Source organism: Dermacentor silvarum, chromosome 3 (genome assembly GCF_013339745.2).
Source record: "Dermacentor silvarum isolate Dsil-2018 chromosome 3, BIME_Dsil_1.4, whole genome shotgun sequence".
NCBI lineage: Eukaryota > Metazoa > Arthropoda > Arachnida > Ixodida > Ixodidae > Dermacentor > Dermacentor silvarum.
Window position 1 is genome coordinate 197,803,281 of NC_051156.1, and position 20,240 is coordinate 197,823,520.

Here is a 20,240-nt window from a genome sequence, read left to right on the forward strand (position 1 = left end):
AAAAAGATTAATTAATCTTTTTTGCTGAGTAATTGTAATTTTTGCTGAGTCATGCTAATTACTATGACTTCTACCACCATCCGTTAGTGTTTCCTTCACTTAGTACCTACGTCCGAAACCATTTCAGGGGTTTTTGGCCGTTAATGCTTTTTCGTTTGGTCATTATCATGTTAGGCGGCTATTTCATGATGTACATGACACGCATATCATGACATTCATGTCATTACCTTTCATTTATGTTCGCCATACACTCCTGCCATACTATGCCACTTTTGGCGCCTACTAAGTTAACGAAATGACCGTGAAAGCACCAAGACGTAGGTGGCTATTTCATGACCTACATGACACGCATGTGATGACATTCATGCCATGAACTATCATTTATGTTCGCCAGACACTCTTGTCATACTATGCCAATTTTGGTGCATGCCAAGTTAACGAAACGACAATGAGAGCACAAATACATAGATAGATAGATAGATAGATAGATAGATAGATAGATAGATAGATAGATAGATAGATAGATAGATAGATAGATAGATAGATAGATAGATAGATAGATAGATAGATAGATAGATAGATAGATAGATGGATAGATAGATACTGTCAAAGTGGCAAATGTTCGCCAAGAAATGCTTCGCGTTTAAAAGCTACTATCATCATCAGCATTGGCTCGAGTGTCGTCGTCTTTTTGAGCGCATGGCCGCTCCTCGCTCCCGGCCGGCTGAGCCCCCGCTATCTCTCTTCTCTTGCGCCAGTCGCCCTTCTTTTAAGCCGCGTTCCCCCATGGGTAGAGTTGGGCCCAGCTGCAAGGCTAGCGCGACAAGCATGCTGGAAGCATGCGCCCGACTAGAGTTGAGCCCTGCTGGGAGGCTAGCGAGGCTACGCCGAGAGAGAGAGAGAGATTGTGGTTGTGAAGAGGAAGAGGATACAATCTCTCTTTCTCTCTCTCTCTCTCTCTCGGCCTAGCCTCGCTAGCCTCCCAGACCCGTCCCGGTGACTCAGCTAAGGCGTTGCTCTGCTGAGCATCAGGTCGCGGGATCGAATCCCGGCCGCGGCGACCGCATTTCGATGGAGGCAAAATGAAAAAACGCCCGTGTGCTTGCGCTGTAGTGCACGTTAAAGAACCCCAGGTGGTCAAAATAAATCCGGAGCCCTCCACTACGGCGTGCCTCATAATCTGAACTGGTTTTGGCACGTAAAACCCCAGAAAGAGGAAGCCTCCCAGCAGGGCTCAACTCTAGTCGGGCGCCTCGGCCACAGTGTAAGATATACAGGGTGTTTCAGCGAACACTTTCAAAATTCAGTTAAGGTTGCCTGTACCAGATAGCCCAATTCTAGTTTATGAGCTGGTCTACTCGAAGAGGCGGACATTACTTGCACAAAAAGTTGAAATGCATAATCGACTAATCAACAAAAGTTCACTAATTAGGTTTTAACTAATTATCTGATGGCCCACATTGCAATTGACAAATTGTAGCCGTGGAGTTCGCAAGGCGGATCCACTTGGAACGAATTCTAGCGATGACACCAGTTTCGAGATATTAATTCCCGAACTTTGCGGAGAAATGCATTGGCGTTCCAGTTAGTTTCTTAACAGAACGTCGCTTTATGCATTGAAGCACAAAATTAACTGGAACGCCAATGCATTTCTCCGCAAAGTTCGGGAATTAATATCTCGAAACTGGTGTCATCGCTAGAATTCGTTCCAAGTGGATCCGCCTTGCGAACTCCACGGCTACAATTTGCCAATTGCAATATGGGCCATCAGGTAATTACTTAAAAACTTAATTAGTGAATGTTTCTTAATTATTCGATTATGCATATCAGTTTCTTGTGCAAGTCATGTCCGCCTCTTCAAGTAGACCAGCTTACGAACTAGAATTGTGCTATCCGCCACAGGAAACCTTTAAGAATTTTCGAAAGTGTTCGCTGAAACATCCTGTATACATATCTTACACCGTGTCACCGGTGTATATAACACGGTGTATCTTACACACATATCTTACACCATGGCCTCGGCGCTCCTACTTTGCGTCCCTCCGCCTCGGCGGCTGACGCGCGCTCTTTCCCTCACCCCTCCGACTGCTCCGCGTGCGTCTATTGACAAGGCCGCTGATAAATGGAAAGAAAGCCGTGGCGGCCCGATGGCGGGTGAGAGATAGGCGGTTGCCACGCATGACTGTGTGTGTGTGCCCGCTCTCCGACTGCTAAAGCCCCTATATATAAAAAGTAGCGCCATTCTTAGATCTTGCCGCCACCGCGCTCACCCCGGCTTTACCTCCTTGCCGCCTCCTGTCGCCCCAGCCTCCTCCGCTCCCCCAATGGCCAATCCGTGTCACGTGGAAGCGCGCGTTGCGCTTTTGTATATTTTTTTTTTTCTTTCCAGCGCACTCCGACTGCCATTCTCGGGCCTGTGCGACGAAAGTGCTGTACGCACAAACGGATCAAACGTGTTAGAGACAATAACTTCGTTGTGATGGTATGCTGCTGCGCCTTAAGTTGCCGCAACGGACAAGGCGAGGGCAAAAGGCTTTTTTTGTTTACTATCCGGCGTGCGCAAACGCTTGCTGCACACTTGATATTTGCGCCGTCTCGCATCGTCGCCTTGCTACTTCTAAAACGGCATTATAAAGGCTAGTTACTGCCTGACGAAGCAAAATCGCGCCTCAAAAAATTCTCCACAGGGCGCGATCGTAGTTTCCCTCAGATTTCCTCTAGTAGCGCGTTAGCTGTCGTCTGCCACGGCAGGCCCGACGCAGGCGGCGCCACTGTTGATATCGCGCCTCGATCGGGCTGGTCGCGCCGAGCGCGATAGTGGAACGGAGGAGGAGGGAAGTGGATGGCGCTACTTTTTGTATATAGGGGTTTTACCGACTGCTAGAGTTACTGTATATACAGTAACTCTACCGACTGCGGTTTATGTGCGCAGCCCTGGTGGCGTCGGCCGCCTGTGCCACCGGCTCTCTCCGAGCTCCCGCCTGTCTACAAAAAAAAAAAAAAAAAAAGTAGGGCTACGGGGGATTGGGGTGCGAGAGGAGTTCGCGTTATCGTTGGCTGTATATACAGAGCTTTTTTTTTTTTTTTTTTTGGGGGGGGGGGGGTCATTGTGAAAGAGTCCACCTAGTGGACTATCCATTTCGGCGGTCGCGAATGGCTCCAGCTGCACAAGCGAGAAGGAGATTGGCTGGCTCCTTCTCGCTCGTGCTGCAGGAGCCAATCGCGACAGCCGAAATGGACAGTCCACTTGGTGGACTCTTACAGAATACCCCTGTTCATCAAGGACTCTTGTCTCGGAACGTCGTACAAAAGCGTGAGGAACGCGCTAAGAACGCCGTCGCCCGTGGACGTCGAGCCAGTTCTTTCAGAGCCGGACATTGTATAGCCATCGTCTAAGTGTTAAAAAATACCCCATGGTGCTACTCGGACCCGGCACTGAAGCCTATTTCCCGAGTACGTAGCGAAGGGGTCGGTTTACCATTTTGTAGCCAAAGTCAACATAGCAAATCCCCGATATAGCTAAACCCTAACATAGCAAATCTCACCAGAGCGCCACTTCGCTGGAATTCCCTCTTCACAGTGTGGAAGGGCTCTGACATTTATTATTGCGATAGCAATTATATGGACACTTCAACCGGATTTCTGCCGTCGGCGTCGCCGTCGTCGTCGCCGTCGCCGTCAGGTTCCCTATAGATAAAATCTTCGCCGCGCGCCGTATGCCCGAGCGGAAGCGTGCGGGGACGCGCGCTATCACGGAGAGCGAACGCACTCAATCTCCCACGCGCAAGCAAGGAAGCGGGAAGCCAGCGCCGGATGGAGCTGGGGGGGGAGGGGGGGGGGGCGCACTTCTACTTTGCCAGCAACCGCGTTCGTCGCTCGCTCGCACCGTCGCTTATCTCCACACGGCTCTGACCTTTATGCGCCGTGCATTCGCCGCTCAGTTTCCGTTGAAGCGATAGACCGCACGTACCTTCGCCCGCTGCTTGCTGCCAGCGTTTTGACAGTCGTTGTCTGCAGTCATTCAGTGCGATCTATTCATGTTTGTTTGTGCGCGCTCACACCACGCTTGTTCATTCAGTTAGTAATTTTCGGGCCACATTTTCCAACGCACGCTACACATGCAATGCTGCCCGGATCGGCAGTGCAGCGCTACAGGTGTGTCCCTTCGCACGCGCTGCCCACGGGAAGCGCTTCTCATCAACACCACCGTTTCACAGGCGCCTTCTCGTGGTCATCGAGTCTCTCTTCATGTCGGTCTACTTACGGCGCAGCACACCTGCTTACTTAATCAGCTCATGTTTACTACAATTCATATTGCTACCAAAGCCGCTCACCTTACTTCGTATGGCATTGCTTGTGTTGCTATCGCATTCATTGCTTCGCCCTTAGGGCGAAACTGTGACATTTTATTATTATTATTATTAGTAGTAGTAGTAGTAGTAGTAGTAGTAGTAGTAGTAGTAGTAGTAGTAGTAATAGTAGTAGTAGTAGTAGTAGTAGTAGTAGTAGTAGTAGTAGTAGTAGTAGTAGTAGTAGTAGTAGTAGTAGTAGTAGTAGTAGTAGTAGTAGTAGTAGTAGTAGTAGTAGTATTTGAATTTCTCTCGTCCGCAATGTTCTGCATTAACTGCTGGTATGCATCATCAGCATGCCCAAATCACTAGCTAGAGAGCCCTTCACAGCTCTTGTCAAACAAATTCGATGGTTGATGAACGTTCTGCTTATTTTTATTCGTATTTATTTTTTGCCCGCTAACCAGCGCTCCTCGTGACGTACCATAAATGTTGCCTCCCAGTACGAAGATCTGCGCGATGTCGTCGGTCAGGCCGGGATCCATGAGCATCGCGATGGCCAAGTTCGTGAGTGGTCCCAGCGCCACGAGCGTGAGCTCCTTGGGCCGCTGCCTGATCATGTCCCGCATGGCAACGTGCGCGAGCTTCTTGGATTCCGACTGCAGCACGGCCATCGGGTACTTGGCGCTGACGCCGCCGAAGTTGTCTGGCCCGAAGTATTCCTTCTCCGTTTTCCACAGCCCTGAGATGGGCCGGTCGGCGCCTTTGTACACCGGAACCTTGAGGAAAGGTTGGGACGTTATTAAACGAGTAAAGGGAGTTAAAGGGGCAGGTGGCACATATGAAAAGGGACGACAATGATACGCTTTCGCAACTCACTATAGAGGACGCCCATGCTTCAGGCGTACGGTCACATTTGCTTGTGAGTGAGTGTTCGGGCCCATTCTCACTTGCGACAAGGCGAGGTCGCGCGACCAAGTTAGTCGCAAAGCGACCAGTCTCAAGTGGTCGCAAATGGTCGCTTTTCTCAAAAGGCGACCGTTTCGTTCCAGTCGCTCGCTGCTCAATTTTTCAGTCGCGCGACGGCCGTCACACAACAGCTGAACCAATCAGATGCGAAGGAACAGGACGTCCGTATACGCTGACGCTTATTTTACGCGGCGATGGCATGGCAAGCAGACGTGAACGGCACATCGTGAGACATTCTGGTTTAGCAACTCGTCGGTTGCATTTATCAGTGTGAACATCGTTCCTCTTGAGTAGCTTTCTGGTCGCCCGTCGCAATCGGTCGCGGGACGTCGTCTAGTCGCAAGTGTGAATGCGCCCTTAGTCTGCGCCATCGCTGTTCGTGTATCGACTCGCTTGACACGTAGAGTGGCGCAGCAAATATAGGAAACCAAGGGGAGAAGGCGAGTCCCAGTGCGGTGCCAACCCTTCAACATAAAAGCTTACCGACGTCTAAGACACTTGACGACGTTTGATGATGTTTGACACGTCGCGGTATCGAAATGTTGGCGCTCCGATGATACGCCCGCTCTACTTGTTTTCCCGCACGTTTTCAATATACTCTTGCACCGTATCAACATATATATATATATATATATATATATATATATATATATATATAGTATCTGGAAACTGTTGTATCTATATATGTGATATCTCCGTGACCTTAAATTATATTTACACGTGTTAGGTGAGGAATATATATATATATATATATATATATATATATATATATATATATATCGGAGGTCACGACTATCATTCTGGAGCTGCAGAATTATGCACTTAAATAGAGAAAGGAATAGTCACGCCACAATATGTCAACCTGCTGCTTACAGGTTCTTCAATTACTTCGCCTTCATTTCGCTTGTGTTGCCAAGCGTGACGGTGGTGTCGCTGATGCCCACATCAGTTCTGTCGACGAGTTTTCGAGCTCCCTACGGCACAATCCTGCGGTCCAATTTAGAAGCTGTTTCGCTTAATGAATACGACTGTCGTTTGTGAATGCACGAGCGGCGCATCGGTGTCGTCAATCCGAGCAGGCTGACCAGCTTTCTTAACTGACTCCCTGGGCGCAGGCGCAGATGTTATGGAACGGCCGTCGCAGCCTTCGGCCAGTTAGCAATAAGCAGATTCTATAAAATTCGAGCACCACGTAGTCGCTTGAATCCTTCAGTTCCGTAACAAAAAAATTGCTGGCTCTCCCATAATCGAGAGTAGATGTAAGCATGAAACGGCTATCGGCCAAGCATATTGGTGCCACGACGCCGGCCTGAAAGCTTACTGAGTCGAAATGAACATGTCTAGAACTGAACCTCGAACGAAGTCTCGTTTCGGCCAAACAACCACCCGCAGCGCGCCGGTGCTGTCGGCCTGGTCACGCAGCGTGGCGCCATCTCTCGAAGTATGCGACCAAAACCCACGCCGTGGAACTCACAAACCTGGCGTTCACAAAAGCACACGCAACCCTGTCTCAGTGCCAAAGATGACAATCAAGTGTATGGTGCGCTGTATCTGCCTCTTGAACGTCGCTATTGAAAATAACTAATTTAAGTTCAGCGTACAAGAAGTTACAGCTCGAGTGACATTGTAAAGAAACATTAGGAAGAAAGGGGAAGCAGTATTTTTAAAGCGAAGCTTTATATGGCTAGGCGAAATCGTATATGGCTAGGCGAAATCGCCTGGGAACAGAAAACTATCATCATCAGCATTGGCCCGAGCGTCGTGGTCTTCTTCCGCAGCTAGCTCGTTGGCGCCCCTCGGGTTGGGCTCATGCTCGTGCTCGGCACGCGCTCGTGACACTGCTCCCGCGTTCGTCGTCGTCGTCGTCTTCCACAACTGGCTGCGTTGCCGCTCATCATTCCATACTAGAATTTCACTTCTGTCGTCGTAACGGGGAGGCCGCATTTACGGGCGTATGAGCCATTGCTTAAGGGGGTATGAGTCAATCATTGTCTTACGTAACGGACAGATTTAATTTTGAAGGAGTTTAATTTCAAAGAAGCGCAAGCGGCAATGGCGAGCGAATGCTGCTAACCACGCCTCCGAGCAAACTCGAGACATCGCGCGCAAGCTACAACGGCGGAGAGAGCGTATACTATTAGTGCCGTCGTTCTCTCCGTCGCAGCCGAACGTGTGTGTAACCTCATAATTGAGAAATACTTTAATGAGCCCTCGGGATTAACTCAGTGTTAAACACGGTGGGCGCACGTTTCTGCTTCGCTGGTTAACCATCTTCACAGAGTGGAAGGGCCGACGAACTTTTTTTTTTTTTTTCGTAATTTGTTTGGGCAGTATAACTAGCACATGTAATGCAGTTTTTGTTCAAGGGGCCGGTTTGGATTAAGTTTTGACTGGTTGCACGGATGATCTCGTTTTGCTCTCGCAACGATGCCCGGATGTTTTCGCAGGTTCTCGTTTCGTTCTCGCGCCCATTCTCGTTATGAGTGCCCAAATAACGGCTCTGGATTTTCGCTCAAAATTTCTTGAAGGTGGCCGACAACGGGAGCTAGAGCATTTCATGGTGAAAAAAGTAAAACGGAAGTGACGTGACGCTCACCTCAGGCATGTCGAGGACCTTGAGCACGCGCAGGGTGTTGTTGTACGCTACGTCGAGGTAAGCGTTTCCCGCCACCACAGTGATCGCGTCCACCGTAGCGCGCTCCGAGGTCAGGGCGAAGGTGAGTGCCATGGCGTCGTCCACACCCGTATCCACGTCCACGATGAGTCTCAGTGGACCGCCTTTCGGGATTGGCTTCGGCGTCTTCGGCACTGCTGTATACGGGCGCGTCAACGGATTTAGCCGGTTGTTTACGTATCCTTAATTGATTCTTAAACAGCAAGAAGAAAAGCGTTCATTCGAGCAGCAAAAAGGAAAGCCATTAAAGAGTTCATTCGAGCAGCAAAAAGGAAAGCCATTCAACTTGCCCGCTGTAGTGATGTCAACCGTCGGCTCCGTTTCTGTAAGAGAGATATTCACCACTTGCAAGGGCGCCGCAAGATGCACACCACGATGACGAATAAGCATTATTTCCGCGTGGCTTTCCAAAGAATTCTTTTATTTATTGTCTTCTTAGTTTAGCAATTTGTTAGCGGTGGGTAAGGGTATTGCAGGTGTTTTTATCTGAGTTTGATCCGAAAGTCAGAATTTCGAATATTTTGCCTTGAACGATCGGTGTATACAGCGAATGCTCAACCGCTGACACTAACCAGGGGACTGTAGTGGACTGTGGGATACAATCCAGTATATATAGACTAGAGATCAGACTATACTAGACCAGGTGGATTGTCCGACTGATTGAAGTGTTTTATTTACTGATCTGCCAATATACAGCGCAAATCTATCGAAAACAGAGGGAACACACGAACACAGTGCAGCTAGGAGTTGCACTGCCCCGCCCCCACGTGCTTACACACACTCGCAAATTTGTTTACTTATTGAGAAGGATAGACTGGTGGGCGAGTTGGTACTGCATGATTAAATGAAAAGAGCGCAAAATACGAAAGCCGAGAACAAGAAGGGCGGCAACACGTCGTCTGTTTATTTATTGCTTTTTTTTCTCTTTGTCAAATGAAAAAAGCGCTGCGTTCCGTTTCTTAAAAAAGGTCTCCGTTTCTTCCTCTTCCTTTCACTGTTTGTATTAATCCATACTGTATTACCAAATGGCCCTATTGAAATCCTCTAAACTGTCTTGGCATCTTCCTCAGATCGCTCAACGCTTGGGGAGACAAGTTCGAAGCTTGTCTAGCGCAGTGATTTGTTACTAAGAAACCCTTAAAGGGGCACTAAAGAAAAACAATATATCAACTTAAACTGCTAAAGTATTCTTCGAAAACTCTGTTGTCGTTAAATCCACTTTAATATAGGTCAATTATTAGGAGAGAAAATGAAGTTGGAAGTAAAATTTATTGAATTTCGCTCGGAATCCCCAACGTCAGCCCTTCAGTGCGACGTCACAAGTTCTAAAGTAACTTTTCGTATTTGGGCCGCGTTGGCTCAGTAAAAGTTCGCCGAACTTGCCATATTTAGTCTCGGGCTCGTTTAACGCACAATGTACTCAATCTTTAGCTCTAAGCAATTAACTGGGACCTAGGAGACGCTGTCAACATCCATGACGTCGCGGTGAGCTGATGCGGGAACTTCAAGGTGGCGTCGCCACTCGCCTTTTCTGTTTCTTTTTTTTTACTACCAAGCGGCTTCTTGAAGTAAGAGGGGTGTTTTTGGTATTGTGGAAGGGTAATCTACTGATACAGAAGAAATCATTTTTCTCTTTAGTGTCCCTTTGAGCTAAGCTCACCTGCGTCGCACTAAACATAAATTCGTGTGGCTTTGTGCTCACTATAATCCACATGAAGCTCAAATAGACTAGCATTACCCTCAGCGGTCGGAGCAGTTGTCCGAGGTGATTTCTTCGTTGTCCGAGGTGATTTTTTCGTCTTCGTCGTTGTCCGTGCTGGAGGACCGGTGACCCGATGATCGCGATCTACAAAGTATGAGAGAATGTTGACGCCAAGCTTGATCCTATAGACGCTATCGTTTGTTTGGAGACATAGCCACTGCATACCACCACCGCCTGCTTCTCCCGAGCATGCATCAAAATCACGAGGATATTTACCTTTACAGCGACAGATTTTGTGGGATTTGCTCCCTGGCTTTAGATGGCCTTAAGTGTATGGTCAGTATCATAAACCTTTTTCCAATTGCCAATAAGGAAGGTGTGGCGCTTCGATGCAGTTGTATGCTTATAAATACTGAGAAGTGTGGATCATCCGGTCGGCATATTTCTCACAGATCCAGAGGTGTCCCTATCCTCAGTTCCGAGGTTCCACCACAGTGTTAAATCTGCCATCTCGTCATCGCTCATTGGCTCCCAGGACGCCTGCGTCTTCTCTGATTGGCTCAACATGCCAACGTGGTGAAGTCTGAATGTCCAAATTAGCATCTCGAGATACATACATAGAAGACACGTCTATCGCAATAGTTGAAAAGTTGTTGAAATAATAGTTTAATAGCCACTGAAAAGAAAAGCGTACAATCATTGCATTCTACCGGTTCTAGCATATGGAGCAGAAACTTGGACGTTAACAAAGAAGCTCGAGAACAAGTTAGGGACCGCACGAAGAGCGATGGAACGAAAAATGTTAGGCCTAACGTTAAGAGATAGGAAGAGAGCGTTGTGGATCAGAGAACAAACTGGGATAGACGATATTCTAATGGACATTAAGAGCGGGGAAATGGAGGAGGGCAGGCCATGCAATGCGTAGGATGGATAACCGGTGGACCATCAAAGTTACAGAATGAGCACCAAGAGAAGGGATGCGCAGTCGAGGACGGCAGAAAACTAGCTGGGATGATGAAGTAAGGAAATTTGCAGGCGCCAGTTGGAATCAGCTAGGCAATTGAAGATCACAGGGACAGGCCTTCGTCCTGCAGTGGCCATAAAGTTCTTTTTAAGCATGAAATGCTTTAGCTCCCGTTGTCGGCGACCTTCAAGTGACCTTGAGCCAAAATCCGGAGCCGTTATTCTGGCTCTCAAATGAGAACATCCGGGCACTCAAACGAGACCATCCGGGCATCGTTGCGAGAACAAAACGAGATCATCCAGGCGACCACTCAATACTTAAGAAAATGCGATCTCTGGCACCCAACTCTTTGTACAGGACCACATTACATACGCTAGTTACTGCCCAATCAAGGTACAAAAGAATACTGCTTCTGAGTTTTTCCTAATGTTTGTTGAGTATGTCACTCAAGCCGAAACTTCGAGTAGGCTGAAATTTTATTTGTCATTCCAATAGCGACGTTCAAAAGGCAGTTGCCGGGCACCATACACTTGATTGACATCTTTTGGCTCTGATAGTGGGCTGTCTGTGCTCTTTTCAACGCCAGCGGTCCGAGAGTTGGACGCACATTTGCAGCCGACCACTTCGACGACACAAAACAAAAAGTAGCGATAGACGCTGAGCGCGCTGCACTGTTGGAAGAAGAAAAGCGGTTGAAGGCGGCGGCACAGGCAGCAAAAGACGCCAAATTGTAGCCATTTCATGTTTAGATCTACCCTCGATTACGGGAGAGCCAGCATTTTTTTTTTCAGTTATTGTTGCGTAAGAGTACTTTTTTTTTAAGGCACGAGAACTGTCACTGAGTTGGACAGCTATGTGAAAAGTAAACTGTACCGGTAGAACGCTAATATCAGATGAAATACGAGTGAAGTTTATTCAGTATGCAGTATACTACGTTCACTGTGCGTCCATTTCAATCGTGTGTTTGTTTCTTTTTTCCTTTCTTTTTTTTTTGCCGGCTTAATATGTGAGCAACCATTATGTAAAGTGGTATTTGCGGAAAACTGTAAGACTTGTTGTGCAGATTTCATTAAAGAAAAGGTTTAGTTTTACAGCCATGACCATGTTATAAGCCTAGCCACATTCAAGGTGAGCCGAACCGCCCACATCCCTGCATTCACATGCACAACGCCGATAGGAAACTCGCACATAGATGGTGGCGGCAGATTTCTCTCCTGGGTAATATTTTACGGAGCCAGTAACCCCCACATCTAACCTTCCCCCCCCCCCCCCCCCCAAAAAAAAAAAAAAGCAACGACGCTGTTTCGCGAAATAACGACTCAATATTCCTGAAAAATTACTATAATTCTTAAATAGACGTCCACTGTGACATCTGGTTAAACGTTATCCGGAGTATCCGTAACTATATAGCGAGGAATAAAATGATATACTTACGGATGACCCTTTCATTTGAGCCTTCAGTAAAAGGGGGTACTGTAACAGAAGAAAACTTTCGTCATTTGCCTCTTTTTGCTCGTCTTCTAACAAAATTATTTGTGCTGTTGCGCTTGCTCGCAAATCCATTCGGTAAGGTCCCGAAAGAAGAGACAGGCAATAAGTTCGTCGCATTTAGCCTATCAACGTAATAAAAAAATTTGAAGTTTGTCTGTATTACTATGCACCATACTTATAAAAAAGTAACAGAGTACCCAGGTAAAGTTCAGTTCGAAATGTAGCCTGGTTTTCAGAGAAAATAAATACAAGGAGTGCCCCGTATTCGCCACCAAGCAGGTCATTACTCAACCGAGACAAGCCTATAACCCAACTATTGAGCACTCTTTTTTTTTTCTTTGACTGTTTCTTTTGAATTGGTCTAGTAGGGCAATTCAGCCTATCTGCTTCGGCTATGTTTGAAAAGGCGGACGTTACTTGCATTACAAAGAACAATTTGAATCAACTAGTCAGCAATGTCGCACTAATCAACCTTGCAAATAATTTCTGCGGAGTAACATTTGACCCCGTCAGGGCTCATTTAATGACGCTTTCCGTAGACAACGCATAAACTACCACAAGTTTCTACACAATCGATGCCACTGCACTATTGCGACGAAGTACATTATCAGTTCTCGCATCATCCCGCACCCTTCCCTCCTCTTTTAAATTTAAAAGCAAAAAAAAAAAAAAAGATCACCTTCTTAAGCTCCGCACGGCAGAAGTGCGGGTTAGCTCACGCGTTTTGTTTGACCATTTCAGGAATGGATACTTTATATCAGAGCTACCCAAATTTTAATAAAAAATTTGCACGATGCATGTCAATATCGACATGCCGACAATGTAGTGACATGCTGTATTGCCGCCGCGGAGAATCGCCAAGATTAAGGCGCATGTGCAGCCGGATTCCTCTTTCTCGTTCTTCCCACTGAACACGCTGCTCCATCTTGTGGCGCCACCCAAAGTCCGCGCGTGGCGCATGTGTGACTCTATATATTCAGACAAGATTGTATGGCTATATGTCTGACACGAAGAGGGAGTAAAATTGGTCAAGAAGAAACAGGCCAACCTAGACGCAGTAAGGGTAAAATCCGACCAATTCAGGGTGGTGCTCGGAAACGAACGTGCAGCTTTAGAAAAGAACGATGAAGACAACATAGGGGTAATGAATGAAACCGTAACTAGGCTGATCTCAGAAGCAGCAATTGAAGTGGGAGGTAAGGCACCAAGGCAACCAGTAGGTAAGCTCTCCCAAGAAACAAAGGACCTTATAAAGAAACGACAAAACATGAAAGTGTCCAACTCAAGAGATCAGGTAGAATTCGCTGAACTGTCAAAACTGATCAACAAGAAGAAAATAAGGGATATTCGAAATTATAACCTGGGAAAGATTGAGGAAGCCGTAAAATTTGGACGCAGCATTAAATCAGTGAGAAGAAAACTTGGCATAGAACAAATCAAGATGCATGCACTGAAAGATAAGTAGGGTAATATCATCAGCAATTTAGGTGACATTGTAAAAGCAGCGGAAGAATTCTATACTGACCTGTACAGTTACCTAGAGCAGCCAAGCTACTTTCATTCGAAGTAGTGATGAACAGAATACAGAGGCTCCTTCTATAACAAGTGATGAAGTTAGAAGAGCGTTGTGATGAAGTTAGAAGGGCATGACCCGGGGAAAAGCGACTGGAGAAGATGGAACAACAATCGATTTAATCAAAGATGGAGGAGAAATCATGCTTGCAAATGATTGTGGCCCTCTATACGCAATGCCTCACGACTTAAAGTGTACCAGAGAGCTGGAAGAACGCCAACATTATACTAATCCAAAGAGAGACGTTGAATAATTGAAGAATTATAGACCCATTAGCTCGCTTTCTGTATTGTATAAAATATGCACCAAGATAGTTTTCAATAGAATCAGGGCAACACTTGACTTCAGCCAACCAAGAGAACAGGCTGGCTTCAGGAAGGGATATTCTACAATGGATCATATCCATGTCATCAATCAGGTAATCGAGAAATCTGCGGAGTACAATCACCCTCTCTATATGACTTTCATAGATCATGAAAATGCATTTGATTCCGTAGAGATACCATCAGTCATAGAGGCATTGCGTAATCAAGGAGTACAGGAGGCATACGTGAATATATTGGCAAATATCTACAAAGATTCCGCAGCTACCTCGGTTCTCCACAAGCAAAGTAGAAAGTTACCTATCAAGAAAGGGCTCAGGCAAGGAGACACAGTCTCTCCAATGCTATTCACTGCATGCTTAGAAGAAGTATTCAAGCTCTTAGACTGGGAAGGATTAGGAGTGAGGATCGACGGCGAATATCTCAGCAACCTTCGGTTTGCAGATGACTTTGTCCTATTCAGCAACAATGGGTATGAATTACAACAATTGATTGAGGACCTTAACCGAGGAAGTGTAAGAGTGGGCTTGAAGTTTAATATGCAGAAGACAAAGATAATGTTCAATAGCCTGGCAAGGGAACAATAATTCAGGATCGCCAGTCAGCCTCTAGAGTCTGTAAAGGAATATGTTTATCTAGGTCAATTACTCACAGAGGACCCTGATCATGAGAAAGAAATTTACAGAAGAATAAAATTGGGTTGGAGTGCATACGGCAGGCATTGCCAAATCCTGACTGGGAACTTACCACTGTCGATGAAAAGAAAAGTGCACAAGCATTGCATTCTACCGGTGCTAACATATGAGGAGAAGCTTGGAGGTTAACAAAGAAGCTCAAGAACAAGTTAAGGACCGCACAAAGGGCGATGGAACGAATAATAGTAGGCCTAAGAGACAGCAAGAACGATAAAATGGCGATGAGAAAAAAGATAGCCATGAAGAGAGCGCTGTAGATGGGTCAAGAGAAGGGAAGCAATCAAGAGCAAACTAGGTGTGGGGGATAGCCAAGTTGGATATCAGCTAGCGCAAGGCATAATTGAGAATACCTGCGTCCTGCAGAGAAAGAAATGGAGCTGGGTAGGCCATTTAATGCGTAGGATGGATTACCGGTGGACCATTAGGGTTACAGAATGGGTACGAAGAGAAGGGAAGCGCAATCAAGGACGACGCTTGAGAAATCCACTTGTACAGACATTCGTAAGGCAGACGGATGAGTGCATTAAGCATTATACCAAGCATTTGCATTGGCCCACAGTTGGAATCAGCTAGCGCAATGCAGGGATAATTGCAGATCGCAGGGAGAGGCCTGCGTCCTGCAGCGGACATAAAAATATAGGCTGATGATGATGATGATGATGATGATGTAGCACGTGTTCGATTCCGCCCAATGCCGGAAAGTTTTAGTAGTTCTCTGTCATTGTAGATTAGCATATATACGCAGCCGCACATACTGATCTGTGCAGCACTGTGGACGCTACAGGCCTTTTCGACCAAACAGGAGGGCGAAAACTTTTTAAAGGGGCCCTTCCGAACCCTGTCGTCTGCTAGCGCTGAGTGCTGTAGTGCAGGCGGCAGCAGCATCTATGAAGACTGCAACTGCGCAGCAAGATCATCCGTTGTGATTGCAGCGGCAGAAAGTTCGTTCCATATTCGCTCCGACACCAAATAGGCGTGCGCCTTCAAGATATTTCTCCTCGCACGTGTACGGTATGTTGCAGAAGTCGCGGGGTGCTTTTCTCGTGGCGACGATAGATTGGGAGCGTAGGTCTCACGTAGGACGCGCAGGCTTTGGCGAGCCCCAACACAAGGGCCAGCCCGGGTTTTAGCTGTGGTGTTCCCGTTGCCCCTTTGGTGTCCTGGAGGCGCCGACAATACGAAATGATGAAATGTTATTACAACTTGTAAATAAAAGCTATTAAAGAAATATTATCACGCCTAGGCACCAACCTGTGACTCAGCGCTACCGCGCCCGTGTGCGGAGAATTACGGAACGCCAACGAGGAATTTACCGAAGGTCGCAGATGACACGGGAAGTTGCGTAACATGATCACTTTTGATGACGGTACGTGGGTGAAAGAATGAACATACCGCTCGAAATAATGCGATAATGAGCGCCACCACGCCGACAAACGTACGCAGACTAGATGGATCTGGACTGTCTAGTACACTCTAATCTGGACGAAAAGGGCAGCGGCGGCCGCGGCGGTAGCAAAACAAATGTGAACAATTTGGACAGGCGCGGAAAAAATTTTCCGGCCGCTTTGGCCTTTCCGCCCGCTTGCCGCTTCACAAGTGTGAACGTAGGCTTACTGCGGTTTTGTGGCTGTGCCGACCACACGGATGAATTTAGCCGCTATTTGTACTTTTTCAATGAAAATTATTGTCTATACGGCCGCGATGCACTATCTTTTTCGCTGCTCTTTCTCATTTGAACAAGTGGACAACTCTACTTTCCGTATTATCTCAATGAATATTTCATTAAAGAACAAAGCAATATCGCTAAATAAGTCACTTAACGACCTGCAGAGAACCTTCCAAGTAAACACCTTCCGACAAGGCAACTTGCCAAGGCCATTTAATCGTCCAACGGGTTACGAACGATAGTACTACATCTCGCTGAGCAAGAATCTGCGCTCGCTGGTCGCGTAGGGTTGGCTCTGCTGCACGGAACTACTGAAAAGGAGACAAATAATGCCTCCAGAGACGTGCAGTGCGACGAAGCCAAGTGAACGCACCCACGTGCTCCGCTCAATTGGCTCTGGCGGAGCCAGAACAGCGCCATCTGGCTTCCGTTGCTCGCATGCGCGCTGTGCGGCTGTGCGCAGACACATTAGCGTTCCTGCTGAACAGCGGCATGCATATACCACACCGTGTACTCGTATAGTAAACGTAACACTATATACTAATCATTTCTTGAGGCGTTGGCAAATGCCGACGGCCTTCCTGCAATCTCGTCTCCTGCACCATCGATGAGCGACGCCTGCGGCCATGCAACACCGCTGGCGGCGCTAGTCATCACACCAGCGTAGGGAGCCTACATGCAACGCCTTTTGAAAGGCGTTGCATGTAGGCTCCCTAAAACGGCGTTGCATGTAGGCTCCCTACACCAGAACTTTCAGACGCCTTACAGCGCAGCGCAACACCTGGACATTGTTTCCATTGCTTGGCCTTCGGCAGAAACTGCCAATATTTTTTGGTTCGTAAAGAGTTACGGGGTACGTAAGCTTGGTGGCTCAATTAACTCCAAGTACAACGCTATTTCTTCATCTTTTTTTTAAAACAACGTGAGGACAGTGGCTTTATGTATTTTAAATTCGGCTAAGCGAGCATTCAAGCCGTTTAACTTGTCTGCTTAACATACTTCTGTAAAATTACCCTCGAGCTAACACCACCTGTTCATTATTCAATAAAAGAACGTGCGTAATAATTTTCGATGAACCAAAAATAGGGTTATAATATCACTGTAGGTCCACTTTGAAATGTCTTAAAATACGGAAAACCAGCTGCAGCAATATAATAGTGACTGGACACACGAACGCGAATTCCTGAATTAGGGCGCGAAGGATTATGACTTAGGCCGTCAGAGGAACAAAAAAAAAGTTTTTATACTTGCCAATAAGACCGCTAGGGTCGAGTGGTGGAGGCAGGGCTGGAGGAATAAAAAAAAAAATCAGTGATGGCTTTCATAACCTTTTAACCATCGTAAGATGTGCTTCTCCTAAAATATTTGCGGTATATCAGCAGCTAATCAGTGACAAACATGTCATTATTAAAGAAAAGTGAACAGTAAACGCACGAAAATACGAACACCATCTGAAGGCGCCTGCTACTTCCATCCGTCTTTTGACTAACGTGCCTTTTGAAACAGGCACTGCGACTTCATTAAATGCACTCCTTATCACCATCACTGTTTGTTCACGAAGGTTAGGGAAGCTAAGGGTTATTTGCGTACCCTCCACCTAATTTATTGAGTGTCCATTTCAATCTTATTTCACTCAAAAGGGGCGTGCCAAATCATATGGAGGTCGGCGAAATGTCCACCAAAAGGATTTCTCACTTTCAGTTTACTAAACCGCAATGTTTCATTACAAAGAGAGCCTGTTTGTCCCGTGTAGCACGCTCTTCTACTTCTTAAAGTGATTTCGCATATCAGACATTTTTTTTTTATTTCTCCTCCTTCTTTAAGTACAATTACCATGTGCGGCGATGGCTTTTTGCGCTTATGTTTTTGAGGTGCCATGAACTCTGAGCTCTCATCGGCACCATAAACAGAAAAAAAGAAATCCGGCAGATCCCACGCCCTGTGGGAATCGATGTCATGCGAAGCAGTGTGCGGAGAGCCTACCAAGTTAACGAAACGACCATGGGAGCACCGAGGCGTAGGCGGCTGTTTCATGACATACATGACACGCATGTCATGACCTATCATTTATGTCCGAACCCATTCCATTGGTTTTTCATTGTTAATCATTTTTCGCTGAGGCATTGTCATTTTTGCTGAGTCACGCTCATGCCTATGACTTCTACCATCATCCTTTAGTGTTTCCTTCACTTAGTACCCATGTCCGAACCCATTCTATTTACACGCCAAGTTGACGAAACGACCATGAGAGCACCAAGACGTACGCGGCTGTTTCATGACCCACATGAGACATATCTCATGACATTTATGTCATGACCTATCATTTATGTATAGCATATCCTCTTGTCATAATATGCCAATTTTGGTACGTACCAAATTAACGAAACGACCATGAGAGCACCAAGACGTAGATAGATAGATAGATAGATAGATAGATAGATAGATAGATAGATAGATAGATAGATAGATAGATAGATAGATAGATAGATAGATAGATAGATAGATAGATAGATAGATAGATAGATAGATAGATAGATAGATAGATAGATAGATAGATAGATAGATAGATAGATAGATAGATAGATAGATAGATAGATAGATAGATAGATAGATAGATACTGTCAAAGTGGCAAATGTTTGTTAAGAAATGTTTCGCATTCAGAGAGACAGACAACCGCTCAGAACATGAATTTAAATAACCGCGCTGATGGAAAGATCGTCTATCGTATAGGCTAGAATGGGCCCTGTTAAACGTGGATTTATATTTTTAATCGTTCACTAAAAGTCGCGAAAAATTACCTTTGGCGCCCCACGCAACAACAACATGAACGCACTTATGAGGTCTACCACGGGACCTTCTACTAGTGTAGGCAGTTCCTGGTCTTTTTATTAACATTGAAATGCAGTAACATTAATTTCTATTATAAGTTTTTTTCTAACTTACTATGTGTAGATAAGCCTTCGTTTGTAGTGAGCAGAAAGGTGGCGCTGCCTTCGCCTTAGTTTTCGATGAGTTGGCTTCGCTCGTCTATCGACATAATAACGACGCCATGGGCCAACCAGCCATGACGTAGGCGTGTACTTGGGTGAAACGCGGTACAACTATAAGAAAGGTCTGTACAACAACGCAAACTTATTGTACCACTCTATTTACATTTAAAAGTGGTTGGAAAGGTGACAATATAGGTGGTTAACCACAGTTGCAGTCCCTCCAGTGAAAGCAGGATGACGGGCGGCTTTTACAATTTGCGATGCGGGCTATCGGCATCGCTATCACTTCTCAGCGTTGCTGGAGGAGGTACTCATTTTTTTAGAGGCTTCTAAGATCGAAAAATTCTGCTTACAGAGTATCCAAGCGCTTTTGGAAGTAACCGCTGAATGGTGTAAACAATACCGAAGGTGGGCTTTTCGGTGCCCCATAAAAAACTGGGTGTATAAAAATCGTTTGTCAGTCCCTTTAAAACTGGTTCCCGAGAAATCAACGCCGCGCTGTTGTTCCAGCTTTTTAGGACCACGCGACATTGCTTCTTTTTATTTAATGCGTGCATGCGTGTGCGCATGCGCGTGCGCGCGCGCGCGCGTGTGTGTGTGTGTGTGTGTGTGGGGGGGGGGGGGGGGGGTTGTTACCAACGGAAAATATTAGAGCTCGAATAGTTCATAGGTATCAGTATTCGCACCATATTTTGCCACACGCAAGATAGATTGAAACTAGTCTGTTAAGTTCTCTCCCATATACGGGGTGTGTTTCCTTTAAGCCTCCCTTCAGGTAATTTGACAAAAACGTTTCAAGAATTCTAGGATTAACACAACCATAGGCATATTTACAAGTGGGCACTTGTCCCTCCCTCCTGTCGAAAGTGGGGGGACAAAGTATGTTATTTCTTTATATTTTCC

At 46.3% G+C, this 20,240-nt stretch overlaps 1 protein-coding gene across 1 annotated transcript in view; it reads right to left on the minus strand.

Moving 5' to 3' along the window:
- Positions 1–20,240, minus strand: part of LOC119445133 (inosine-uridine preferring nucleoside hydrolase-like) — a 42,965-nt gene that overhangs the window by 15,485 nt on the left and 7,240 nt on the right. Inside the window, exons 5-6 of the mRNA XM_037709456.2 lie at positions 7,855–8,069; positions 4,774–5,068 (exon numbers count right to left, since the gene is read on the minus strand). Coding sequence (XP_037565384.2) covers positions 4,774–5,068; positions 7,855–8,069 — 510 coding nt within the window. The remainder of the gene's footprint in view (positions 1–4,773; positions 5,069–7,854; positions 8,070–20,240) is intronic.